The sequence below is a fragment of the Acanthopagrus latus genome, chromosome 3 (assembly GCF_904848185.1).
Source record: "Acanthopagrus latus isolate v.2019 chromosome 3, fAcaLat1.1, whole genome shotgun sequence".
Lineage (NCBI taxonomy): Eukaryota > Metazoa > Chordata > Actinopteri > Spariformes > Sparidae > Acanthopagrus > Acanthopagrus latus.
The window spans coordinates 26,229,133-26,244,223 of NC_051041.1; the positions used below are offsets into that span (position 1 = coordinate 26,229,133).

The 15,091-nt window shown below is 42.3% G+C and overlaps 1 protein-coding gene across 3 annotated transcripts in view; it reads right to left on the bottom strand.

Moving 5' to 3' along the window:
* The window catches only part of sema4ab (sema domain, immunoglobulin domain (Ig), transmembrane domain (TM) and short cytoplasmic domain, (semaphorin) 4Ab), a 52,449-nt gene that overhangs the window by 12,967 nt on the left and 24,391 nt on the right, over nt 1–15,091 (bottom strand). For all 3 annotated transcript variants that reach the window (XM_037092522.1, XM_037092523.1, XM_037092524.1), the window contains one exon: nt 14,804–14,993. In XM_037092522.1, coding sequence (XP_036948417.1) covers nt 14,804–14,993 — 190 coding nt within the window. The remainder of the gene's footprint in view (nt 1–14,803; nt 14,994–15,091) is intronic.

Genomic DNA, 15,091 nt, shown 5'->3' on the forward strand with positions numbered 1-15,091 from the left:
ATTTTTTATATCTGGAGAGTGAAAAATGACGGCAGTAGAGCAAGAGACAAAACAAGTCCTGTCTGCTCTCCTCCAGAAACCTAGACTCAAAATTAACATTACGGTTTATTGCCGGGCTGTTAACTTCACTCGCTTTGTTTTAGCAAACAAACACATGGCACTCCTTTAGCCTCATACTATGCGTGCGCTCCACGTGTTTGGTGATGTTGCTTACCCCAAATTTCCACTGAATACTGTCCGCTGCGTTACAGTTCCGATCTGGTTTTGCTCTGCCGTCCGCCACCAGTTGCAACTTGAGTCCGTCACGGCACAGTGCCTCGCAGCTAGCGTTGCGAGGCAGAGGAGTTTCCGCGATAATCACATAATCACTCACAACCGCAGTTATAGGTATGTGTTATAAAAACAACAACAACAAAAAGTGTTGGCTGATTTGCACCTCATCAGGCAATGGAGCTTGTGTTTGTCTCTTTTTTGAGACACGAAGTGCTTTAATTTGAAAAATAACTGGATGTTATGTTGTCATTTTGGTGCTCGACTTACTGCCTGCTCGGTGCTAAATTCAGCTGAATTGCTGCGTCATGCTCCAGCATCTGCCAGATACAGAAGTAATGGTTATCTGTTCCAGAGTGCTTCTGTTCTGTTGAAGCTTTATTATTACCTTGTGGTAATAAAAAGAAGGTTGAATCGGTATCGATAAAATCCTAATGATGTACTGTACATCCCTACTTGGGCACACAGGAAGAATCACCTCAGAAGTATTTGAGAGTCAGTGCGTTTACATGCACAGCAGCTTAGTCAGATTACAGATATAGTTCGACTATGCTGCTCAATCAGACAACTGCAATTGTACGAGTATACATGCCGGTGAGAAAATCGAATTACTGGCCGAAGCATGTCACAGCCCGGTATGCTAGGTGGCTCTGTACCCATTTCAACTAGCGGTAATAGAGAGCCACCTCTAGCTGACCTCTTTACATCATCAGCTGCCTCGGCATTCGAGAAAGATGGCGTATGAAGAGCGAGACGAAGCTAAATCTTTGTACATTTCGTATATGGTGTACATGATAATCACACAAACTAGATGCACAATTGCACTCTTGCTTGCCGTTGTTTCGGAGGAAAGCCGCCGCCACCGTCGCCATCGTCACCGTCGTCCTACTTCCAGTTTACGGCCCCAGTAAAAAAATCTCGAGCCTGTGCAGAATACAAAAATCTGATCTGATGGAGCATATACATGCAAGAGTAACGCGACTATCAATCGAATAATCTAGGTGTATTAATCCAACTATGAGAAATCCGATCCAGTCTGATTTTAGTCAGACTAAGGTTTATACATGCATCTTAAAAATCCGATTATAGTCAGACTAACAGTAATTTGGTTTTCTTGTGTGTCATGTTTTTACATGACACACAAGAAAACCAAATTACTGTTAGTCTGACTATTGTCAGTCTGACTGAGTGTTTCAACAACCTCTCTCCAAAATTCCTGTAACTTGAACAGGACCATAAACAATGGAAAAGTGTCCCTTTGTGTGTTTCACATTTTATACATACTTATGGAATATTACCATTAAAATGATTCAAAACCTTGGGAGTGATATAAAGCCTCATGGACCATGTGTTTGTGACTGGGCACAAATAGTTTGCCATTCAGACCTGAATGACAAAATCTTATAAAAGATGGAAAAAGTCTTCTCTGGGGTAGGCTTACCACAACATTTTCTATTGCTGACAAGTCAGGCATTGAGAGCTTTTTTTTGGGTCTTATAAATGAAGCCACTGACTTGTAGGTATTTGAAGAAATGTTTAGCCGTTAATTAATTTTTTTTTCCTGATAACGTCAAATGACATAAAAACACCCTCCTGAAAGGGATTTATTTTCCCAATACCTTTGTCTGCCCAGAGTTTGAATCCCTTGTCTTTTGCCCCCAGATGAAAATTGTTGTTTGCCCAAATGGGTGTGAACTGTGATAATTTAGTCTAATGCAACCAGTTGCCTTCAGAAGTCACCCAGTTAGTAAATGGAGTCAACCTGTGTCTAATCTAATCTCAATGTAAATACAGCTGTTCTGTGAAGGTCTCAGAGGTTTGCTAGAGAACATTAGTGAACCAAAAGCATCACAAGGCCCAAGGAACACACCAGCCAGGTCAGGGATAAAGTTGTGGAGGACTTTAAAGCATAGTTAGGGTATGAAAAAATAGCCCAAGCTTTGAACATATCATGGAGCATTGTTAAATTCATCACCTGAAAATGGATAGAGTATGGCACAGCTGCAAACCTACCAAAACATGGCCATCCACCTAAACTGACAGGCCAGGCAGGGAGAGTGTTGATCAGAGAAGCAGCCAAGGTAATTCTGGAGGAGCTGCAGAGATCCACAGCTCAGGTGGGAGAATCTGTGCACAGGACAACTATTAGTCATGCACTCCACAAATCGGGCCTTTATGGAAGAGTGGCAAGAAGAGAGCAATTGTTGAAGCAAAGCCATGCAGTTTGCCACAAGCCATGTGGGGGGCACAACAAGCATGTGCAGGAAGGTGCTCTGGTCATATGAGACCAAAATTGACGTTTTTGGCCTAAATGCAATATGCTATGTGTGGCAGAAAACCAACACTGCACATCACCCTGAACGCACCATCCCCACGGTGAAACATGGTTGTGGCAGCATCATGCTGTGGGGATGCTTTTCTTCAGCAGGGACAGGGAAGCTAGTCTGAGTTGATGGGAAGATGGATGGAACCAAACATAAGACAATCTTGGAGGACAACCTGTGACTGGGAGCGGGGGTTCACCTTCCAGCAGGACAACAAGCCTGAACATACAGCCAGTGCTACAATGGAATGGTTTTGAACAAAGCATATTCATATGTTAGAATGGCCCAGTCACAGTCCAGACCTAAATCAACTTGAGAATCTCGGGCAAGACTTAAAAAATGCTGTTCACAGACACTCTCCACCCAATCAGACTAAGCTTGAGCTATTTTGCTCAATTCTTAGGAAGAATGGGGAAATATTTCAGTCTTTTTGTGCATTGCTAGAAGAGACTTACCCTGAAAGACACACTTTTCTGCTCTTTATGTGTTAAAAAAATGTAAAATCGTGTATCATTTTCCTTCCTCTTCACAATTATGCACCACTTTGTGTTGGTCTATCATATAAAATCCCAATAAAATACATTTACATTTGTGGTTAAAATATGACAAAATGTGAAAAAGTTCAAGGGGGGTGAATACTTTTGCAGGGCACTGTATCTATGGGTAGTCCATCAGGACCTGATGCTTTCTCTTCAATTATATGGGACAGCACTTCAAACAGTTCCTCCTTTATAAATAGAGAGGCTAGCTTCTTTACCTTCGTCTCTAAAACTGGAATGGAGAGCTGATCCAAAAAGGGTGTAAGTCATTAGTATCCGAAGACTCTGATGTATAAAGGTTCATGTATTTTTTTGAAAAGCTTAGTTAGTTTCTATTGGATTCGTTGTTGTTCCCCTTTCATTTTCAATCTCAGCATTAGCCCTTTCATTCTGCAGTGTTTTAATTCGCCATACTAATAATTTACCTGCTGATTCTCCCTGGTCATAGTATGTCTGCTTTAACGGAAGGATAGTGTTTAAGGCCTTACATGCTGTGATATCTTTATATTTGGCCCTTAATTCTGAGAGTCTCTGGGGTATTACTCACTGAAAGCTCCCTTTCTAGATCCTTAATATCTTGCTCAAATTCAGTCATAAGGAGATGAGTCTTATCTGACTTGCAACTAGTATAAGAAATTATTGAACCTCTAATATAGGCTTTAAAGACCTCCCATCTAATAGAGGCTGATGTTTCATTTGTATTATAGAAAAGAATACCTCAATATTAGTTTCAACCAATTTTAGAAAATTGTGATCCTGTAGCAATCTCGGGCTAAGCCTCCACACCATTTGCCCCACTCGTAGGGCAGTAACGCAAATATATTGGGGCATGACCTGGAATAGCTATGCCTTTGTGTCCACAGTCCTGCACATTAGCTGCAAGCATCCTAGAAATAAATTTTTTTAAAAAAACCCATGCGGGATTGTGTTTGGTGTGCATTTGAGCGGCAGGAATATATGATTGTGGTAGTATTTCTAAATCTCCAGATATCACAAAGATGCAGCTCCGACATGATGGTCTATCACTCTTCGGCTATTAGTATGGGCGGAGTCATTTCTCAATGAGTGGTCTAGAAGAGGGATAGGAGCCCAATTAAAATCCCCCCCATAATTATTTCACCTCGACAGGATGAAACGGTCATAAAAAGATTACAAAAGAATGTGGCATCGTCATTGTTAGGCCCATAAACATTTACAAAAGTTATTTCTTGATTCAAAAAAATCCCCTGACCACCACAAATCTACCTGTAGGATCCTGGAATAGTTTGTGAATCCTAAAGGGGACTGATTTATGAATAAGGATTGCGACTCCTCTTGCCTGTGGCGAGTAGTAGGAAGCTAAGGTTTGCCCGGGCCATCTCCTCCTTATGTGCACAATCTCCTCTGGCAGTAAATGTGTTTCTTGGAGAAATATGACTTTTGCTTGTAGGTGTTTAATTCTAGACAGTACTTGCTTAATTAGGGCCAGAGCAGGTCACAGACCTATGAGGTCCCACCGATAGGGCCTGAGCAGGTCTCAACCTGCGAAGTCCCTACTGCTTTTCAAATGATTATTATTATTCTTATTTATTAGGGCCTGAGCAGGGAACCTGCAAGGTCCCTATTGTTTTTCAAATGATTATATATTATTATTATTTTTCATTTTTCTTTGTTCCAAATCATCGCATTTTTCACTGCCTGAACATACCCCAAACTTAGAATATAAGTCACGCCTGGCAAAAAATGTCATAATCTGTTGTTGAATTTCCACCACTAGGTGGCGCTATAATCAAGGAAAGTGCGTTTTGGCTCATAACACCCATATACTTTGTCGCACATTCAACAACCTTACATCCGCGTTCACTCAATTGTGCTGAATCTTGTGATATAAGCCACGCCCTTTTCTGCACAAAACTTTGCACACAGCATCTGTGGACCATTCTGACAAAGAATTATTGAAACAATTTTGATATTCCAAATTGACATTCCTTACTCAAGTTATAAAATAACAACTTCCTGCAGATTTCGTTCCAAACAGGAAGTGTTGCATATGTCCACACTGGTGTGTATGAATGACATGAAACTCAAGTTACTACTTCCCTATGAGCCCCTGAGGTTCTGTGCAAAATTTTGGGCAATGACCACTAGGTAGCACTCTTTAAATTGCCTTGCTAATGGATACAAACCTCACACACACACACACACACACACACACACACTAAAAAGGTGTAGAGCAAGAGGGCCAAAAGAGTTTAAAAAAGGTGAAAAAAGATGGAAAAGGCCTAAACGTTGCAGAGCACGAGTGCAGAAAGAGCTTCAAAAGGTGAAAAAAGACTGAGAAGATGGAAAGTTAAAGGCAGAGAGAGTGTGAATGCTGAAGGCCGAAGGGAAATCTGCTGAATGTACAGCTGAAAAGCTGAAAAAGCTGAAACGCTAAAGGCAGAAAGAGCATAAAAAGCTGAACACGTTGATAGCTGAACAGTTTCTGTAGCTGAATATGAAGCTGAATGTTTAAAGAAGCTCAAAAGGCAGAGAGATGAATATTTTCAAAAGATGAAAAGACTAGAGCAAGAGGGCAGAAAGAGGTTAAAAATGTGAAAAAAGACTGGAACGGTGAAAAGTTAAAAGGAGAAAGAACTTAAAAAGGTGAAAAAACACTGAAAAGGTTGAAAGTTAAAGGCAAAAAGAGCTTAAAATGGCTGCATCATCTATGTAAAGTCAAAGATGTTGGATTCAAATCCAGCTGAAGAGAATTCTTTGTCCAGTGTTCCAGCTGCTCTCCAATCAAGTAATTGTGTCACTCACTCTAGCTGACGCAATACACATGCATTCTACAGATACACACGCTGGAGAAGTAAGAGACAGAGATGAAAATGTCCCCATAAGAATGAATAGGAAAATGCCTCACAAACCCCTGCGATTTTAGAAAAAATGTTAATAGTTACGGTCAAAATATCTATATGGTGAGTGAGAGGAGATATTGCCGAACTCGGTCATCTGGTTTTTATTTCTGGAAAGTGAGAAATGAGGGCACAAACACGAGAGACATATCAGGTACCATCTGCTGTCCTCTGCTGTCCTCTCAAATTTAGGCTCAAAATTAACATTGCGGCTTATGGGGCGGCTTAGTGACTTCTTGTCGCTCCAGGGCTTCCACATCCAAAACTGTTAGTCCTACATCTGAAATGAGACCATCATCTGAAAGCCAACAAGATTTCCTACATTTCTTTTTTTTTTTTAAAGTATTTTTTTGGCCTTTCTGGCTGTATTTGATAGTACAGCTGAAGAGATAGACAGGAAACAGGGTAAGAGACGGGGAGTGACACGCAGCAAAGGGACCCGGGCCGGGAGTCGAACCCGGGTCCGCTGCAGAGCCTCGGCACATGGGTCGCGCGCGCTACCGACTGAGCTATGCGGCGCCCGATTTCCTACATTTCTATGTACACATTGTCTATGTTGAATAAAAGGTTTGGGATCTAAATCAAACTGAAGAGAATTTTTTTTCTTCAGCAGCTCCAGCTGCTCTACACTCTAACGATGATGACATGCACTCTAGCCGACGCAATACACACCCATTATAAAGTCAGAAGACGGGCTAAAAGTTCTTCAAACTAAAATTGTGATTAGTTCAAAACTGTACAATATCTTTAAAAACTGACATACAAGCCCAATAGTTCAAGGTTGTGTGACTCTTTTACAGTTGGAATGGTGTCTCTAGCTCAAAGCATGAGGGAGAAGAAGAGGTTGAAAGTCGAGGAGTTTTGAAGAGGATTTTAAGCTTTTCCCATTTGCGACAATGTAAATTTTTTTAAATAAAAAGCTGAATTTATGAAAAAGTTGAAAAATTGAAACGGTGAAAAGCACAAGGCTGAAAGAGCTTAAAAAGCTGAACGTTTTAATAGTTGAACGGTTTAAATAGCTGAACGTATGCTGAAGTTATAGCAGAATGAAATTTGAAAAAATCCCCATAAGGATGAATGGGCAAAATTTTGCATAAAAAGCTTAATATTTCCAAAATTATGAAAGGTAGAAAAAACAAAAACAGAAGCAGTAATGTCCTTAAAATGCTGCACATTTTGATACTTGAATGGTTTCAATAGCTCAAGATTTGTAGGAGAAGAAGCGTGTCGAAAAACGCACGCAATCATGAAAAACTTTAATAAATTCCTGAAGAACAATAGTGTGAATGCTGAGTCAGCATTCACGGTATGAATGCTGAGTCAGCATTCACGCTGATAATCAGTGTTTATCAAAGGAACAGACAGCTGCCGCTGACATATTGGGCCTCACAGTAACGTTAGTAGTCCTGAGTTGTAGTCTTCTGAGCGTCTACAGCCAGAGAAGGAGAAAGCGGACCGGTGGGTTAACGTTACGCTAAAAGCTAATCAGCCTTCACCTCAACGTGCTTCCCTGCAATAAAACTGGTCTGAATTGCGTTTATTACGTTTTTACTCTCTCACTCACACGCACGGACTATTTCCATATTGATATTAGCGAGTGATTAACAGGCTCGTCTGGAAGGACTGCGAGTGAGCAGAGCTGCCGCTTATGTTTATGTAACGTTAACGGGCTCACAGTAATGTTACTAGTAGTTACTAGTGAGTTGCAGAGGACTCGGATGTTGATTACAATTTCGGGAGAGTCTGTTGCCTTAGTTTACCTTCGGAACCAAGCCCCCAGGAACAGCGCCGGGCTATGAATCCAGTTTTACGTGGTGGTTAAACTTTTTCTCCTCTCCGCTGTGTGTGTGAGCACTGTGCATGCACAGCTTTTCACTACCGTTACCTGCTCTGCCAGTAACGAATAAGATGGTGCTGTGGGTGGGACAATGCTGGAGACAGAGTAGGGGCAGCAGACAGAGAGGCTCGGCTGCATCACAGCCAAAATAACCCAGTTTTAAATTGATCTCTTATCGGCCGTCGAATAAAAAAAAAAAAAATGCCTATATGCGTCAAAATGCCGGATATTGGCGCCGATAATCGGTCGATCCCTACATCAAACATCCTCAGAATACAACAGGTCAAAGCAGCAACAGTCAGAACATGTACAGCAAACATCAAACCGAAACACATCACAACAACAACAATCTCATCAGCACTTGAGAATTCGTTCCCATGAGTCACTGTGCAATCAGCAAACGGTAATCCTCCCGTCACTCTAATATGCTGATAATTCATGGAACAATTCAAGCAAGAAAAATGTAAAGGCTTATGTCAGGCCTATTAATAATAAAAAAGACCAATATTTAGGTTTTACTTGTAACAAAAAAGGAGGGACTAAAAACCAGTCAATCAATAAAAAACGTGGTGATAAAATATACATAATAATGCTTTCAAAAAAATCTATTTTTTATTAAATAAACTGTAAATAAAATAAAGTGAAGAAATAAAGTGCAAATTAGATAGAGAGAGATTATAGCCTTATCATTTGCAAATTAATTAACAATTGCTTTAGCAGTCTTCATTTTTACATGGCAGAACCAGATGTTGCTCTTTATATCTTTCACAAATGAACAATCAAGTCAATGAACAGTCAAGCAGTCAACATATTTAACAAGCGAGAGATGCACGTGACCTGCAGACTGTGCTGTGTAGCACGGTTGCTCTTGCCCTTTGCCCCAACTTTTACATATTATCCATCCACCTCACATTGTTTAATTTGATGGCTCATTGCCTCGAGTCTTGGTGAATCCCGTGTATACCATGGCCAAAGGTTTGAGAAGTAAAGGCGGGTTTGACCCTCTGAAAGACGACGAAAAGATCGAGGCTATTAAGCTAGCTGTATAATCCATGCTAGCTACCGCGATGAAAGAGCAGTAAAGCCTCAGTGAGACCTCAGGGGTTTGCCGCCTGATTTCTTTCCCTTTTGATCGCAGTGTACCTGTACGGCTGTACTTGTTTACATTTAATAATAATAAAAAAGTTGTTCACAAAAAAACATATTTAACGAGCTTCAACTACTTTCTTAACGTCATCCCTTATTGAGATACTTGGGCCTGCCTCTGAGACATGGTGAGACCCAGTCTGCCTCCAGCGTTGCTCTAAGTCTGTTTCGGGCTTTGGTCTAAGTTGTGGCCACAATGGAGAATCCTGATTCACACAGGTATGTAGTCGTGACTGGGAGAAGGAGTTTCACAGCCCTCAGTGCAAGACATGGACTCCTTTGAGACAGCAATCCAGAATAAGCCCAGGTCCAGTTTGCCCTACTGCAACTTTAAAGTGCTGTCGGTGGAAACTTCCAGAAGCTGGGATTCCAGATGAGAGGGCAAAGCAACATTATTTGTAGTGGTATCCACAGAAAATGGGTCCAAAATCCACGTGTCCCTCTCTGGGATCCTTGGGAAAGTATTCTTTAAATTTCCCTGCCAGTTGTGAGAGGTGCTATGAGACTATGTCACTGGTCTTCACCTGAAGGGAGTTTTCCAAAATGTCAGACAAAAGTGGAAACATGTCCATCCTCTTGGTCCACAAAGCAAGTTTCCTCTTGGAAGCTTGAACTTTGCAACAAGAAATATGTTGCTGTTTCTTCCTTAAAGAGAGATGTTCAGTTGGTTCAGTAGTGAAAAAAATGTCACAGAGGTAGGCAAGTTTTGCTGTGAACTTTGTACTGGCATAGTAATGTGCAAAGGGATTTTTTTCTCAATGAGACAAGTCAAGACCTCATTCTTTAGTTCAAACAAATGCCTGGGGACCAGTACTCTTGAGTGCCATCTCACTTCACTGTGATACAGCAGCTGGACATGATCTGCTCCGATGTCCTCACAAAGCTTGGCAAAACATCTGGAGTTCAGAGCATTGTTTTTAATGAAGTTGAGGGTGTTAACACTCACAGTCATCACCTCATGAAACTCTGGTGATATCTTTTTAGCTGCATGGCTTTCACGGTGGAGAAAACAGTGTGTCCATTTAGCTTCTGGTGCACAATCGAGTCTGTCTGATGACACCGTGATGCCTGCCAGTCATTGATGCTTGTGTGCAGGACTTAGCATCAAAGAGAGATGGTCTGAGGAGCAAAGGTGGGGGGCGGGGTGCAGCTCTGAATGCCTTTTGGATGTTACTGTAGGCCAGGTCCAGTGTGCTCTCCCCCCCGGTTGCAAAGATCCACATACGGGTGGAAGTGAGGAAACACAGTTTTCATGTTGGCTTGATTAAAGTCCCCTGCCACAATGAAAACTCCCTCTAGATGTGTAGATTGCAGCTCACTGATGGATAGGGTACAGAACGTTTAGGGCTTCTCTGGTGTTTGCACTGGGGGAATGTACCGTGCTGTGAAGATGAGTGAACAGTGAATTCCCAGGGTAGATAGAAAGGTGTGGGTTTGACAGTCAGTAGTTCAACATCAGGGGAGCAGTAACTTGAGACCAGCTTCCCGATGTTGCAACAGTTGTTGTTGGTGTATATGCAAACAACGCCGCCCCAGGATTTACCAGAGAGCTGCTCCTATCCAACCAGAATGTTGATAGCCCCTCTATGCTAACTGCGTCATCTGGTTTCAGTGAGAATTATGGCGCAGCAGTCTCTCACGTCCTGTTTTAATGTAAAGTCCAGCTTCAGGTAGTCCAGTTTGTTCTCCAAGGAGCAGATGTTGGAAAGTAGGATGGAGGGAAGCAGTGTTCTCTGCGGATTTGCCTTCAGCTTAGCTCTTAGCCCTGTTCGACAGCCGCACTTCCGTCTTCGGTCACACCGCCTCCGCTTGCTCCATTGTCGGCTAGGAGCATCCATAGCAACTGAGTCTTGTAAGGCCCCCACACACCACCCAGACTCAAACCAGCAGCCAACTGCCTTCATCCGACCACTCCGTTGCCTCTCATCTGACCCGTTCTGCAGAAAAGTTGCACTGAAACATAATGCCTCGACGACTGCCAAATAAACAGTAGCATGTGCATTCTGCGCTTGCGAGAAATCGGGTGGCGCTAGTCTCGTGTCAGTTATCCAAAACGTGAAAAAAGGAAATAACAGAATGGAGTGCATAGAAAAACAAAGCGCACAACATTTAGCAGAGTTCTGCGGCACACAGTATTCCACCCCTCCCACACACCGCACTGATTCGTTAGCACACCACCGATGGCTCAGATGGCCAACAGCCAACGTTCTCAGACTTTGCATGTTGACTCGGAGCAGATGTTGTCCATGCAGTTCCAAAAGCTTCCAATGCAGCTGAACAGACTGAACAGATTTGTTCCCGAGCTCATCCAAGTCTCCCAAAACGCTTCAGATGGCCAACAGTTGACCTGGTGTGTTTCAGGCTGTAGGCGCAGCACTCGGTCACACCACCCCTGCCTGCTCCTCAGCGTCCATAGCAACTGGGTCTTGTCGGCAAAGCACTTGTCAGCGTAGCACTCCGAGGCTATGTAAACTAGGGCTGAACGACGTGGACATAATTTCATATATTGATATTCATGCCGGATATCTTGATATCGATATGATACAATATGACTACGGGTTCGGTGAAAACCAAGCATTTTTCAGAAAAATAAAGAGATTATTTTAAGCCATATACAAATGGTTGAGAAATCAAAACTATAAACTCTCTACAGAGACAAATATATTTGAAGTAACAACAGTGAAGGGAGGGAGAAGATCAAACGACCTATGTGCATTTTTACAAGATGAACAATGACATCCTAATCTGGAGAGAAAGAGTGAAAGTAAAGATCGAGACTCAGCAGCTTCAGTTTGTCGGTAAAGAACCAGTGGAATCTAGAAGGAAGTCAGAGAATTAACAGACAGAGTAAACAGCAGCTATCCAGGCTCAAGGCCACGGCGTCCGCTCCTGCTGCCCCAGCCAGCCCCCGACACACCGGCCTGCCGCCTGCGCAGCCGCTCGGGAGGGGAGAGACCCTGGCGCTGCTGCAGGGGAGCCGTGGACTGCGATGACTCTGAGCAGCAGGAGAACTACAATATAATATATTTCTCGTCTTCCCCCTGATGATCTGAATAAGTTGCTAACTTTGTCAGTAGTCGCTTTTTCAAAATAAAGTCGCTCCGAGGGTCTGAAAAGTCACTAAATCTAATGAGAAAGTTGCCAAGTTGACAACACTGTGTGTGTGTGTGTGTGTCTGTGTGTGTGTCTCCGTCAATCCACAGCAAGCATGAAATGAGGTTTGCAGTTGGCTGGCCTTAGCAGTGCATTCAAGGGCAATCGTAAAAATGATGTTTGTTGTGACTGCCCGAGCTGTACATGCAGGGCGAGCGGGAGAAAACTATATCGTTTATATCATTTTTTTCTTTATCTTGAATGTTCGTATCTAGATATAGATACGATAACAATATATCATTCAGCCCTAATGTAAACACTCCCGTGGAGTTGTGTCTATGAAGGTCGCTATCATCAAGGGGGCGGGGAAGGTGACGAGACAGTCGCTATTGTCGGACGCTGGGGGGTATGGTTGCTATCATCGGGCGGGGTGGGGGGGAGACAGACGCTCGCTCGTCACCCTCACCCACTACAAAGCAGCTAACATTGAAAATGAGTATAGTGGCACTGAGCTAGCAGTATAGCGACGCACCGTTCCATCATCTAGGGAGAACCCTGTAACTGCTAACTGCTGTGAAACACATTCTGGTAATACATCCTTGACCGTAGCTCTTTTTTAAATCTTTCAAAATAAAATTCTTACAAATTGCACCTATAATATATAACTCAAACAATTATTGTAACATCTGCCCAAAATATGAATCAAAAAGCATGCCCAGGAACTTATATAACTTTGTATCAGACCTGGCCTTTTTTGATTTGACGTTGCCAGTCAAAAACTCAGGTAAGTTAGTCAGTTGGGTCATGACATATGGTAGGAGGTAGACAGTATCACATTCCAGTTGATTATCAATGCAACACTGTTTGATATATCACGTTAATCAGATCAGATGACTGTTTATTAGTCTCTTCAATTCTTGAAGAAATAGTTTACATTTTTATCATCTCCAATTTTAATGCCTCTGCCAGGGTCCCTTGTTGTGAAAACAGTATGATCGCTCTGGGGATTTCTCTTCAAACTTTGCACAAATGTCTACTCTGACTTGAGGATGAACTGCTTAGATTTTGGAGTCAAAGTCAAGGTCACTGTGACTTTGCATATTGCAAAAGCGCTATCTCAAGAATGCTTTCAAGGAGTTACTTTGAATTTTGCACACATCAATTTCAACTCAAGGTCACATCTTGTGAATGTGACATCTAAAGGTTGTGAGGAATTTTCATCATATTTGAAACACATACCTACACAGGTATGTGGGCACTGCAACCTCACGTTTCGTGATAAGACATCTCTAGAAGCCTTTGTCCTTTCTGCTGCTGGAGCCAATCCCAATCTTGAGAGAAGGCAGGGTACTCCCTGGACAAGTTGCCAGCTCATCGCAGGGCCCTCACTGATGAGCAATGTGGGGTTCAGTATCTCGCTCAAGGACACTTCGACGTGCAGTTCAACCTTGCCTGGAGCCAGGATTTGAACCAGCAACCTTCTGATCACTAGTCGACCTGCTCTACCCGCTGCGCTAAAGCTGCCCTGCCTTAAAGGAATTTTGATACATATGTCCACTCTGACTCAAGGAACTGATTAGATTTTGGTGGTCAAAGGTCAAGGTCTCTAACTTTGTGTACTGTGAAAGCCTAATCTCAAGACTGCCTTGTGGGACTTCGTTCAAATTTGGCACAAATGTCAACTTCGACTCAAAGATAAACAGGGACCTAAAATCTTGAGAGGAAAGTATTTTAAAAAGTACATTTAGGGATTTTTGTCAAATTTTGTACAAACATCGAGGGTTGGGATCGAGGGTCACGGTGACCTTGTACCATACTAAAGCTTCTTAGGAGCTTTATCTTATTTAAAGCAGAGGCTTATAAATGCCACACAGTAGTTCTAGATAGGGTTCTAACCCCGAATTGTGCCAATTTATTATTAGAGTTGTAACCCTGAAGGGGTAGAACCCTTCTGAAATTGTGCCAGTTTATTATTAGGGCTCTAACCCCAAAGGGGGTTAGTGGTGGGTAGGTTCACAACTGTACTGGGAATCTGCCTACCGAAGCATGTTGAGCTCAACCAATAGGGGGCGCTATAAATGCTACACATGCCTATCTCAAAGACCATTGGACATGGTCTCCAGGGACCCATGCAAATTTTTGCAGTGGGTGTGGCTTAGAAATAATTGAAATAATAAATAACTCCCACACCCTTTGTCCTATCATCACAAATCCTGCTGGGTAGGCTGACAACAGGACTGGGAATCTGCCTACCAAAGCATATTGAGCTCAACCTACAGGGGGCGCTATAAAATCCATTAGCATGTAGCTGAAAAAACAATTTGGAGAAATCTGGGGCTTTTCATGGTTATGTGTTGCACAGATCTTTGAGGAACATGGTGGCCGGTTTGGGACGAAAGAGGCCAGAACCTGCAGACTGCCGTATGCGGCTATATTTGTCAGTTATTTTTTACTTCCACTTTCTTCAAATGATAAATGAATGAATGAATATGATGAGATCTGTTTTGATCATATCAAAACTATATAAATCTATTCAGCTTTAAATAAAAAAAAATAATAATTTGATGATTTATCACTACAGTTTTCATTTCAAATCCATATCCCCCCTATTTGCATGACTTTTCATCACCTTCACTTGTTTTCATTTCCTTTCATTTATTGAATCAACCCCTCATAAAAAAAGAAGGATATAGTGTGTCAGAGTGGTGTGCTTACCTGTGAGCAGAAACAGGACGGTGTAGTCTCTGTTGTTGGCAGCCTGGACTCTCTGGACTGTCAGATGGCTGTAGTTGTGTTCAGCAGACACCAAGGTCAGACTTCTTGCAACTGGCCGAACACTGTCATCAGCAAGGAAGTTCTCTTTGACAAAGCGCAGGGCGTTGTCTGATGCATTGTGCAGGCCACACTGCCACACAAAAATATACACATTTTAGTGAAGTATGTTACATTTTCACAAACTGCACATATTTCTACATTACAGGAAATACTCATTTTTATTAAATC